Genomic DNA, 12,282 nt, shown 5'->3' on the forward strand with positions numbered 1-12,282 from the left:
ACTGAGTGGTACTTGCACTCTGACATTCTCTCTGTTTTTCCCCCACGCTCACAGCACTGCTACTCTAAGTTCCCTGCAAAACTCAATGCAGCTACTTGCAAGTTCAAGTTTCAGTCACATGTGGGATGAGTTCTTGATTTGTAGCAATTGAGATATATATATATATATATATATATATATATATATATATATATATATATATATATATATATATATATATATATATATATATATATATATATTTGAACCCTGATTCAGCCAAAATGCCTCCTGCAGTTTTCTTTATTGTTGAATTATTTGCTGTTTTGTTGCTTCCTAGGACCGAGCCTATTTTTCAAGATTTTGTTGGAAATTTCATACATCTCAGATCTTCTTCAGAAATCCAATGTACGAATGTTTACGTGAGCTTGGGCTTCCAGGCAAACCACGGGGTACCACCATAGTGTGTGATACAGCTTGCTGAGTGGGTTTTCCTCCCAATGTTTGCCTGTGAGTGGCATGTCGAGGCTACTGACTGATAGTCTCGTGTGGTCCTCTTCTGTGCTGAGAAAATATTCTTAGACAAGGTAATCAAAACGAGATACGGCTGTACTCACCTAGTTGTGCTTGCGGGGGTTGAGCTCTGGCTCTTTGGTTCCGCCTTGGGACCTGTGGGTCCCTGGCTGTGGGTCCCCTGAGCCTGTTAAGGATGTTTAATTCTGTCCAGGTCATTCTCTGGGGCCTTCTATAGTCCCTCTCCGGGTCCCCTCTAGAGGTTCCTCTCTGGGGACTCTCCTCTTTGTTAAAAGTTCCCGCATATATTTAAGCGAAAGCTGTCTTGGAAATGGCGCGCGGCTCCTATTTTGATATAATATTCCTAAAAAGATTTGCAACTCTTAAAAGCGAGACGAGGTTGGTTGGGACTTATATCATGGCGCTGGTTTCAGGTATAAATATGCAGGGAGCGGCGAGGAATTTTCATATCTTAAAATAAGCTCCCCTAAAGGCGTGTTATTTTCGGGATTTAGATTACCATCTCATTCAAAATAGGTGTAGTTCTAAGGAATGACTAAGTCAATCTTGTGCGGTGTGCGGCCGATAAGATTTGAGAATTTATGCTTATTAGTGGACAGCTTTAATTAAATACTTGTTTAGTATCCCGGGGCTCAGGTTCTCAAAAGGGCAATATATTTAGCTTTTTTTCAGTGCTGTTGCATATTAAGCTGGAAAGCGTATCCTCGCCTACAGCTCCCCTACGAATGTTTTCGTATGATAAGAAAATTAATCTTTCACATTTTTTTCACCACTGCCTTTCGCACTTACCAGTACTTACAAAGCCCTGTGGTCAATCTTTCTGACCACATTTATGGTATCTGAAACCCTTATTAGATGAGTTGCAAACCACAGGTATGGCTGCCAACCAGTCCTCAGACCAGGTCCATTCCATCCAGCGGTCGGCCCCATTCATAAATTATAACATTTATAACAGGAAATTTATCAAATATAAATTAATATTGTTATATATTAGCATATTGTTCATATTTGACATTGGTTAGGTTAGGAGTTTAGGTTCTGTTAGTGATTATTTGTAGTACGTGGGTGAAGCATTTACAGCGTTGCGGTTCGAACAAAAGTCGTCAGCGAAGCATTTGTTCGATAAGTGTTCGAACATCAGCAGTTATGAGTCGTGTGTAAACTGTTTTTCATTCATAAACAGGAGTTTGGCGGGTGCATGGAATCACCTTTGGCCTTTGTTTATGAGGACGGGCTGCTCTATAACACAATCATAAAAAGATAGCATTAAAGGTTTTATGTTAAAGGATAACATTAAACTCGACCCATAGGTTAAAGGGTCAAGTTTCAGAATATCAAAAGGACGACCATAGTCTCGTTTAGGAATTTATTGCACCCTAGAAATAATTTAAAATATTTTTCTTCTCCTTTTCCTGCATTCGACGTATGAAGTTAACATGCTAATGTATATTTGTTATAATTATAATACACAGAAATCACACTAAAGTGATTTATATCAATGAGAAAATCAACCGGATTTCTAATCATATCACAGTAAGTCTGTGAATGTGTGTAAATATTCTGGTTATCTACTCCAGTGGTAGAGCACTCAGTGGTGTAGTGATCCAGTGGTAGAGCACCCAGTGGTGTGGTGGTGGTCCAGTGGTGGAACTTTCCACTTTGCATCAAATAAGCATAGTTCAAGCCCCGAGCTTAACTAATAATAGTATTAATAATCAGAAGAACAAGTCCAAAATAAATCATGAATAATCATGAGTACACACTTAACAAATTATATGTAAATTGTAACGTTTTCATCCCTTGATAATTGGCTGGAAGGCGTAGTGGTTTTCTTCACTACTCGGATGTTCCTTCAGGAATGAATAATTTTAGTGTGTATAAACTTCGACCACACCAGTTATTCAACTTGGAGCAGAACCTCGTGCCTGGAGCATCATGAATAAAAAATAAAATCCATTAACTCAGGACGATGAAAAAAACAGAATTTCGGAGAACCCGAGAAAGGTGCCTCGGTTATTGGTCTTAAAATCTATCCTCACACTATGCACACTTCCTCTATGCATACTCATATATTGGGTGCTCATACGATCTGTCCTTCCGAATATTTCATACAGGATTTTGACGTATGCACCGGCCAATATATGATGAGTCATATCGGCTCGCCAAATTGACATTATGTCCTGTTTTCCATTCGCTGGTACTTTGGGGGTAGGTTAGGTTCGGGCAACTTAGTGTGTCATTTCTGTGACGTTGTGGCAGCTCTAGAGAACGAGATGTACTATTACGGTGAATACTCTCACCGTGCACTCTCTTCTCACCGTGCACTCTCTTCCCACCGTGCACTCTCTTCTCACCGTGCACTCTCTTCCCACCGTGCACTCTCTTCCCACCGTGCACTCTCTTCTCACCGTGCACTCTCTTCCCACCGTGCACTCTCTTCCCACCGTGCACTCTCTTCCCACCGTGCACTCTCCCACCACCGTGCACTCTCCCCCCACCGGGCACTCTCCCACCACCGTGCACTCTCCCACCACCGTGCACTCTCCCACCACCGTGCACTCTCCCACCACCGTGCACTCTCCCACCACCGTGCACTCTCCCACCACCGTGCACTCTCCCACGACCCACACCAGAAAAGACACAGGTATGAATATTCTCGAGTGATAAATTATAATTAATATTTGCTTGCGTTTGTTCAAGTGAACTAGGTCGTCATTATTCTTAAACAACAAGACAAGTTAAAGTGTCAGGAATGAATAAAAGAGGAAGATGCTGCTCTGTAATGTGCGTTTCACATCACATTTCCAGAGAAAATAACCAGGGCTGAAATTTTCATTTGTATTCAGCGCTGGTGTAATATAATAACGCGAGGGAACTGCAGAATTTTATCTAAATCCTTCATATCCTCCCGGACCTTCAAGCTACTTACTTTTTTTGTTTACCTTTCTCTCTTTCTCTTGCTTTTTCTTTCAAATGTATTTTTTTTTTTAATAAAATTTTGGTGTGTCAGTACTTGCATTATGCATCTGTTTTGGAACCCTGTTCATTCGTATGACGTTTTAAAACGATAAAATGTCTGAAATTCTCATTTTTGTTTAATTTGTTGACTCAATTTCACCTCACTCTTGCTAGAGACAGTTCAAGGTAGTGGTTAAAGGATTAGCTGGTTGTTGCTTTAACGGAGTTGGCAGCAGAGGAGAGGTGTCAAACACACTTGTGTTATCTTGCAATGTTTGCAAAGTTCAAATATAAAGCTCAAGCTGAAATTAAACTAATCCAACCAAAGATGTAGATAGTGCAACGTTGCAATGATATTTGTGTTATGCATAGGTTAAATATATATATATGTGAATGAGACTAGGTATCTATTAAGGGTCTGACGTGGTCAATAGACAGTCTGTAGAAACTTATGTATACAAATGTTAATGATGTCTTATATTTAGTCATCACGATCCTCTCTGATTTAGGCTAAGACTTTTAGCCTTATTTATAGTTTCACTTTAGTGTCCTCCTAGGCATGTATTGTTATAGCCAGATGTAATATGTCCTAAGGGATCCCCAGTGAGTACAGACATACAAATATGTTTGAGTGTATATATCACACGACTTGATATTGGTCCGGGTCGGACCGAAACGTCGTCGTCTCTTCATTTTCTGATTCCGTGGTTTGGTTATCATATATTCACATCTGATTTCCCTAAAAAAATATATATACACACACACACGCGCGCGCCTGTGTATCGTAAAATAACAATTTCTTTTTCTGTTTGACTGACAACTGTATTTTTTTTTTACTGCGTTCTCGTAAAATCCTAAATTTATCATACATATTCAACTAAAAATTACCGAATTAATTATCTTTCTCATTAGGTCTGCGATAGTTATTCCAGAGTGAGTAAAATGTCTGGTCTGTTAAACAACCTATTCCAGGTCAGAGGGAAAACTTTGACCCTGCTGGGTGACTGGTCTGTAATTAGGTCTGTAATTAGGTCTCTCCTCACGCGCCAGAGTCAGGCCTGTAGGTCAGTAATGGTATGTACCTGAGGAGCAGCTAGACTAATTAATGTACCGTAGTACAGTAACCCGACTCAATTTAGTCACATAACAAATTTCTCATTCTCTCTAATTTTCATTCTCATCCCATTTTCTTCCTCATTATCGTTATTTATCATTCCTGTGTGTACTTGTGTTTGAGTCTGTTAAAGACACAGGGAATATAAGGACTGTTCAGAGGTGGGACGTGCTGGCTCAGGCAACATGAAAGGGGTGTCTTTATAATCTGCTTCTCCATTGTTAATAATCTGCTTTGTTTGCACCAGAGAATATACAGAAACACCTGCCTGTGTGTAAGGGTGGACTCTGTTTACACTATGCAATAGAAACCACCACCGATATTTGTAGCAGTGGTACACTCTCCGAGTCGTTGTCAACACATGCGCTTCCGCACCAGCCAAATGTATTTAAATATTCAATAAAATTTTTATTAAATTGAAAAATATATCAATGAGACGCAAGTGCACCAGATGATAGAATACCAGTTAGAGAATTTAGAGAACTGGGAGCCTTTGTAGCTATAGAACAACTAATTCAAAATCTATTGAGAAATGAAATTATTCAAAACGTTTGAAAAACTGTAATGTAGAACATCTCTGAGAACCAAAGTGAAGATATAAAAGATGAGATGATTTACCTGATGTCTGTAATTTATTCAAAAACTTTTCATCTACAAACTTATTTTCACATAGAAAAAGGCATAGATTCCAGTAGACATTCCAATAGGCATACATTCCTGTAGACATTCCAATAGCATACATTCCTGTAGACATTCCAATAGGCATACATTCCAGTAGACATTCCAATAAGCATACATTCCAGTAGACATTCCAATAAGCATACATTCCAGTAGACATTCCAATAAGCATACATTCCAGTAGACATATATTCCAATAGACATACATTCCAGTAGACATATATTCCAATAGACATATATTCCAGTAGACATATATTCCAATAGACATATATTCCAATAGACATATATTTCAGTAGACACATTCCAATAGACATATATTCCAGTAGACATACATTCCAGTAGACATATATTCCAATAGACATATTCCAGTAGACATATTCCAATAGACATATTCCAATTGACATATTCCAATGGGTGCACCTGCCGGCCTGTACCCCATGCCAATATGCTCTGTATATTTTAATCCCAGAGTTTATCCAGAAATTAAATTAATATCAGCTGCTAATGAGCTTAGTATCCATTGACTGTGATAATGTTTCCAATTAACTTTGGTTAAACAAATGCAAAATGTTTCATACCTTACAACGAAGACATTTAGGCTATACGGGTCTTGAATTCTATTTTTCGATATATGATGTTCACAAATCGTAATTATATATTGACCAAAGAAGTCTATATTAAAAATAATCTTCCAGATAATGCAAATTTTCAAAATATTTTTACGATTATAGGGGAAAATAAGTTAATGCAAATATATCGGAAAAAGTATTTAGAAATGTAATGATTAATTTTTGTTTTGGTATAAAATACAGTAACAATACAAGGCTGTCAACTCAACAGTGATAGACAGGAAAAAGAATATTAATAAGGACAATATGTGTTATGAGAAGTTTACAGCCCCTCGCTGAATTTATAATATCTTTACGAATTATCAGGTAGCACCTTCTCTTCAATTATTGGCCAGAATTTGAGGAGTAATAGAGAAATATCAGACCAGCAAATTCAATTAATCTCTGGCCCTTGAGGCCACTGAGAGGGGGTTGCACAGCCATTTGCAATATAATTAAAAACGGTTATAATATTGATTGAGCTGTCATTTGTTCGTGGGTGAATGTTTGTAGCTCCAGGTGATTAATCATGTAATTACTTTGATGTAATTTTATTTACTAATGATGTTACCATTACAAATGCAAAACGGTGGATGATATCACTAGATTAGTCAAGATGAACAATGTTAGTCCTGAATTCGTAACCGCATGCAGTAAGCCTCGCCCATTGCTAAAGACTTAACTAAAATTAACAAAGACTTAACTGAAGACTTAACGATGACTTAACTGCTAAAGACTTTGGCAGGAGGCTGCTGTTTCCTGCCAAAGAATACATTAGACGCATGCCGCTAAGGTGAGTACTGCCACAATGCAATTTGCGTAAGAGGCATTATTCTGCATCTGTGAGGCATTATTCTGCATCTGTGAGGCATTATTCTGCATCTGTGAGGCATTATTCTGCATCTGTGAGGCATTATTCTGTATCTGTGAGGCATTATTCTGCATCTGTGAGGCATTATTCTGCATCTGTGAGGCATTATTCTGTATCTGTGAGGCATTATTCTGTATCTGTAAGGCATTATTCTGTATCTGTGAGGCATTATTCTGCATCTGTGAGGCATTATTCTGCATCTGTGAGGCATTATTCTGCATCTGTGAGGCGTTTTTCTGCATCTGTGAGGCGTTTTTCTGCATCTGTGAGGCATTATTCTGCATCTGTGAGGCATTATTCTGCATCTGCGAGGCATTATTCTGCATCCGCGAGGCATTATTCTGCATCTGCGAGGCATTATTCTGCATCCGCGAGGCATTATTCTGCATCTGCGAGGCATTATTCTGCATCTGCGAGGCATTATTCTGCATCCGCGAGGCATTATTCTGCATCTGCGAGGCATTATTCTGCATTTGCGAGGCATTATTCTGCATCTGCGAGGCATTATTCTGCATCTGCGAGGCATTATTCTGCATCTGTGAGGCATTATTCTGCATTTGTGAGAGTATACACCAACTCTTTCTGGCAATGAGTAACTGTTAGAGCATATTTTAGTTTGTTTGGGATTTGAGTAATCCTATTATAGCGCGGGATTAGTTTTTGTTTACATATGTGCAAATTTATATTTCAATTATGGGTTACAAATGGAGTTCAAGAGGACTATGACGTCCCTTCCGTCGATACAGCACATGACATGACGAGGTCAATCGTGGCGGGTGATTGATCGAAGTTAATCGTGGCGGGTGATTGGTCGAGAGGTGTAAATCAGGCACTCAAAGAGAACTCTATAACGTATTGTGAGCCCAATATAACGGAATATCCTCAAGAACCTCTGGCTGTGGGCTCAGATGCTCTGAATCACTTAATATCCCACTATAGTTCCGTAATATCAGCAGGCCGGCTACCGTAACACGTAGTAAGTTTAAGATCAACTTACAGCGTAAGACTTGTGCTCCTTTGCGTCTCTCTTGCCATCTTAAGCCATATACGCTCAGAGATACGCCAGTTTCTTAATGGCCGGGCCATATTTTCCCTTAAATGCTAAGTGAAAACCACGCACACATCTTAAACCCCATTTCCCAGTAATATTTCCCAGTAATATTTCCCCAGTAATATTTCCTGTGCTTGCGTGCGCCCTCACGGCCGAATAGAATGGGATTATCAGGAGAAAGCACCAAACCATTGCGACTATATAGCACTGGGAAAGGGGGATCAGGATAAAGATCTGGGATGAGACAGGGTGGAAATAGGGCCAACCCTGGCCCAGACTGGCGCATGCTTAACAAATTCTAGCGAACTTGCCTTAATAAATTTTTGCTGCATCCCTCTCAAACACATTCACTCTCCCACTCTGCAGTCCAACTTCGCCCCAGTTTCCTGGAATGCTTGTGGAGACAGCACAGAGGAGCGTTCCAACAATATGATCATGTACAAAAAAATAGAACTTGCTGAATTCAGTAGAGTTGACAAGGACCTTATTGATGCATGCTCGCTATAACTGGAAGAGCGCATGTTTGTTTATTGCTTAAAGGCCGACACTGGTGGGTAAACTCACAAAACTTTGCATGGTGATTTGTAATTGTGTGGGGGAGTGTCATAGGATGGTTGGGGGTCGACCCCGATAATTAGGATCAACTCTTATTCCGAATCACAGCGAATCTTTTGAGATTAAAATGGGGCTTTGATTGTCCATAGTGCTTACATCGGATTTTCCAGCTGTTATCACGCGATGAATCGACGTCATAAGAGGATCGTATTTTACATGCTAATATGGCCAAAATATGAACAGTGGAAAAGTTATGTTAATATTCCTGATTGATGAATAATGATATATATATATATATATATATATATATATATATATATATAAAATATGCACATTATATCTTATAGTATAGATAAAACATCATGCACTGATATGTGGAAAATGTTAAAATTTTAAACTCGAACTTTTGCCGTAATAGCATAAAACAGAAGATCCTCGAACAGCTTAAATTTTTATTAATATTATATATCATTAAATACAGAGACATACTGACACATGCTATTATAGTATTATTAATGGTATTGTGTGTGTGTGTGTGAGAGAGAGACAGACAGACAGAGAGAGCTAAACTACGCATAATTGCACCATAAACACATAGTTATACATCAGCTAGCAAATACAAAGTTTAAAACCTACATTTGAACACGCATAATTATTAGAAAACTAATTGAAACCAAACTCGTGTGTATATGTATTGATACTTAAAAGTAGAGGCAAAAATATGGCAAAACTCCTATGGTTTTGCTTATTACCATAAACATTATGTCTATTATGCCTATTATCATAAGCATAATTCCTATGGTAATATTGTTATAATAGTTCCCGCCGAAGCAATTACATTCTGTAACGCAGATAGTATCATATACGTAGACTGTCTGGCATCCTGTACAAATTCAAAGGCTTTGTCGAGGCTCAAACGAGCGAGAAGGATTAGTGAAGGGCTCAAGCGTTTCCTCGTTACTGGAGGTGGACCTCCAGGACCCTGTTGGACAGTCGAGTGTTACTGCTGACCTCTCGAGGAATGTTTGTGAACATGAATTGTTTTCTGGTACATTTTCTCTCTGATTTTGTTCCCAAGAGGGTCCAGTTACTTCGATAACCCCGTAGTTATCGAGTCCATGGTCATATTATCAGTATGTAGACCTATAAATATTAAAATCTAACGTGAGGTAAAACATGACACTGTTTTTATCACAAAAATGGAATGCAATAAAGCCACGAAGTCGTCGTTTTGGATTCATGATAAAAATTTCAACACAGATACAATAAAAACAGCGTAAAATAAGGAAATAGGAAATTACTTTCAACTTTTGGGCCCATTTTGCAGTTGGGATTAAGGTCGATCAACTTAAAAGATAAATATCTCTAACTCAAGGAACGACTTTATCTGTAATAAGCTCCAGTGTGTTAATTCTTATCGTTTCTTAAGGTGTAAATAAATCATTAGTCACGCTATTTTATGATTTAGTTTCACTTAAATGAAATTTAAATTAATTTATTAAACTGCTATTAAATTTAATTTAATATTAAATGAAAATAAATAACACAGAATGAGACATATTAACCCATACGAGGGAGAGTCCAGTTCTTACTCACCCAAACTCATGAATATGTTTAACATTCAACCAATTCACCAATTTCACGTCTGTTATTTTACGCGGTTATTTGTTGCATAAATCCAGGTCTGTTAAACGCCTATTGTTGTTCGGTGAATATATGGAAACTCGCTTCTCCTTATTATTTACACTGGCCTAATTATCTATGCAGCATCAAGGGGACCTAATATATGAAACTACTTCTTTTTAAAGTTTGGATCGCATGCTCCTTCAATAATTAAACTCTGTGACGCAACTTCTTTTCACTTGAAAAATACGACACGAGCAAAATTTTTAAACATCATCAAAGTGAGGCGCTCTTTGGCCAGAAATTTCCAACACAAGAGCATAATGAACCAAGATGAAGTACTTTAGCCCACTGATGCGTTCTTCTTCCCCCCTTTGTGTCGCTCAGCCTCATCTGCCTGGCCCTGAGCGCTGGCTCAATATTTGTCGTTCAGGAGCTGTTTCTCAAGGGGGAAAGGGTGAGCCAGGCCTTGAGCGTGAGGACGACGTGCTCAGCACATACTCTTCACACCTTTATCCAGGTGAACGAGGCCCTGAAGGGAGATATTCACATAGTTTAGGAATGGGATTATATCGCCATGTTTTAATTAATACTTTGAGACACAGTTTACTTAAAAAGAGTCCTAATGGTATTTTAATCTTAAAATTTAATCTTAATAACAATCCTAAAATGGTATTTTAAGATTGTGAATGTATAAAAATGTGATAAACGATTACATTGCTAACTAACATAGCCTTGATAGCTGGGGTTAAGTTATCCCAGATGGTTTTATCTTACTCTCAATAGACTGGCGTAATTACGTTCTATCTTTCCTACTTTAAACCTAAATATGTCTTGTCATCTTTCAGTATTATAATAACTAGTTCCAATTCTTCCCTATTTGGCTACTTCAAAGTTCTGTAACATGTCTATTTTAATATATTTGGGTGTTCAGGTTCCATTTAAATCCCAGTATCATGATTCTGTATGTGTTAAATTAAGTCTGTTAACATTTGTAAACGTTCAACACGTCAATAATACCAGAATCATTCATATTTTGGGCTCAAATCCCATATTATTATGCATTTCCCAGTGTCATGGAGTGTGTGGTACCCACGTGTGGGGAATTAATTTTTCCCACACTCTCATTCATTAGACCATTCATTCATTGATTCATTGATCATTCATTCATTCATCATTCATTCATTCATTATTACAGGTGCAGGTACGTGAGTAAAAAAAGCCGGTTACATACAGACAATAAATACATTCACACACATTCACACCCACAAACACACACACACACACACACACACTCTCGCACGCGCGCGCACATATACAGCTACAAATGCAAAATTCGAAGTTTTAAATAAGTGTCCATCGACCAAGCATATGATTTAATTAATCTCGTCACAAGGCGTCACAATTGCACGTTCATAATTGCAAAATGTATAATTCTCGTGAATAATGTTTGAGAATGGCATTGCCATTAACTGTTAATGTATAACTGTTAATGGAAGCTCCAGGGTGACATCGCCCACTCTATAACATGCACCGGACACACTAAATTGCACCGTTTCCGGTATTTCCGTTAATGGAGAAGCCGAACGTTATTGTCCACATTATGGTCAGTAATGGAGGATTCCAGGTTCCAGCCTTCAGAGAAGGACTTTTTAATGGAGGTTTCCAGAGACCCCGTCCTGGCCTTATTTATTAATGAGGGATTCCAGAGACGCTATCCTGGCCATATGTATTAATGGAGGATTCTCTCGCCAGCCTATATAGAATATATAGAGGCTATATAGCATATATATACTATATATATAGCATATATAGCCTATATAGCATATATAGTGCATATATAGAGGCTCCCAGCGGAACCTGTCCTTCGAATAGAACGTCGCATTTTGACGTATACGATACATAACGGCCTGAAATTGTCGTACTAGACAATTTTGGCGGCTCGTGGAATAGACTTACTTTCCCATTTTCTGTTTTGAATCCTCTGGTAGGTTAGGATAAGGGGCACTTTAGTAGGACAGTTTCTTGACGTTGGGAATCCTTAGGAGGACGGGGCTGGTCAGCGACGGCGTCTAGAGCAAAAACGAGACGCCATAAGGCAATATCACATTTATGTAGTGTCAATGAATAGCCAACGACAAAGTTATTATTTTTAGTTAAAAGCTTCATATTCTAGGACAGCTTCGTTAGCCCTCTGTTTTCGAAGTTATCTGGAACACGCTCAGCGTCCTTGTATACTACATGGTCGGCGTTCGATTCCCGATGGTCCACTTTGCTGGGCACTGCTCCTTCACTCAATCCTATTATACCA

At 38.6% G+C, this 12,282-nt stretch overlaps 1 protein-coding gene across 1 annotated transcript; it reads right to left on the reverse strand.

The window, feature by feature from the left end:
* Positions 1-6,645: 6,645 nt before the first annotated feature.
* LOC123772536 (probable serine/threonine-protein kinase clkA) lies at positions 6,646-7,299 on the reverse strand. The gene has a single exon (XM_045765777.2). It carries the CDS (start codon positions 7,297-7,299, stop codon positions 6,646-6,648), a length of 654 nt encoding a protein of 217 aa, XP_045621733.2.
* Positions 7,300-12,282: the final 4,983 nt, after the last annotated feature.

This window comes from Procambarus clarkii, chromosome 17 (genome assembly GCF_040958095.1).
Source record: "Procambarus clarkii isolate CNS0578487 chromosome 17, FALCON_Pclarkii_2.0, whole genome shotgun sequence".
Lineage (NCBI taxonomy): Eukaryota > Metazoa > Arthropoda > Malacostraca > Decapoda > Cambaridae > Procambarus > Procambarus clarkii.

Bases quoted from the DNA above. Each gene is read 5' to 3' on its own strand.
- LOC123772536 (XM_045765777.2), bottom strand. From the start codon at position 7,299: ATGCAGAATAATGCCTCACAGATGCAGAATAATGCCTCGCAGATGCAG.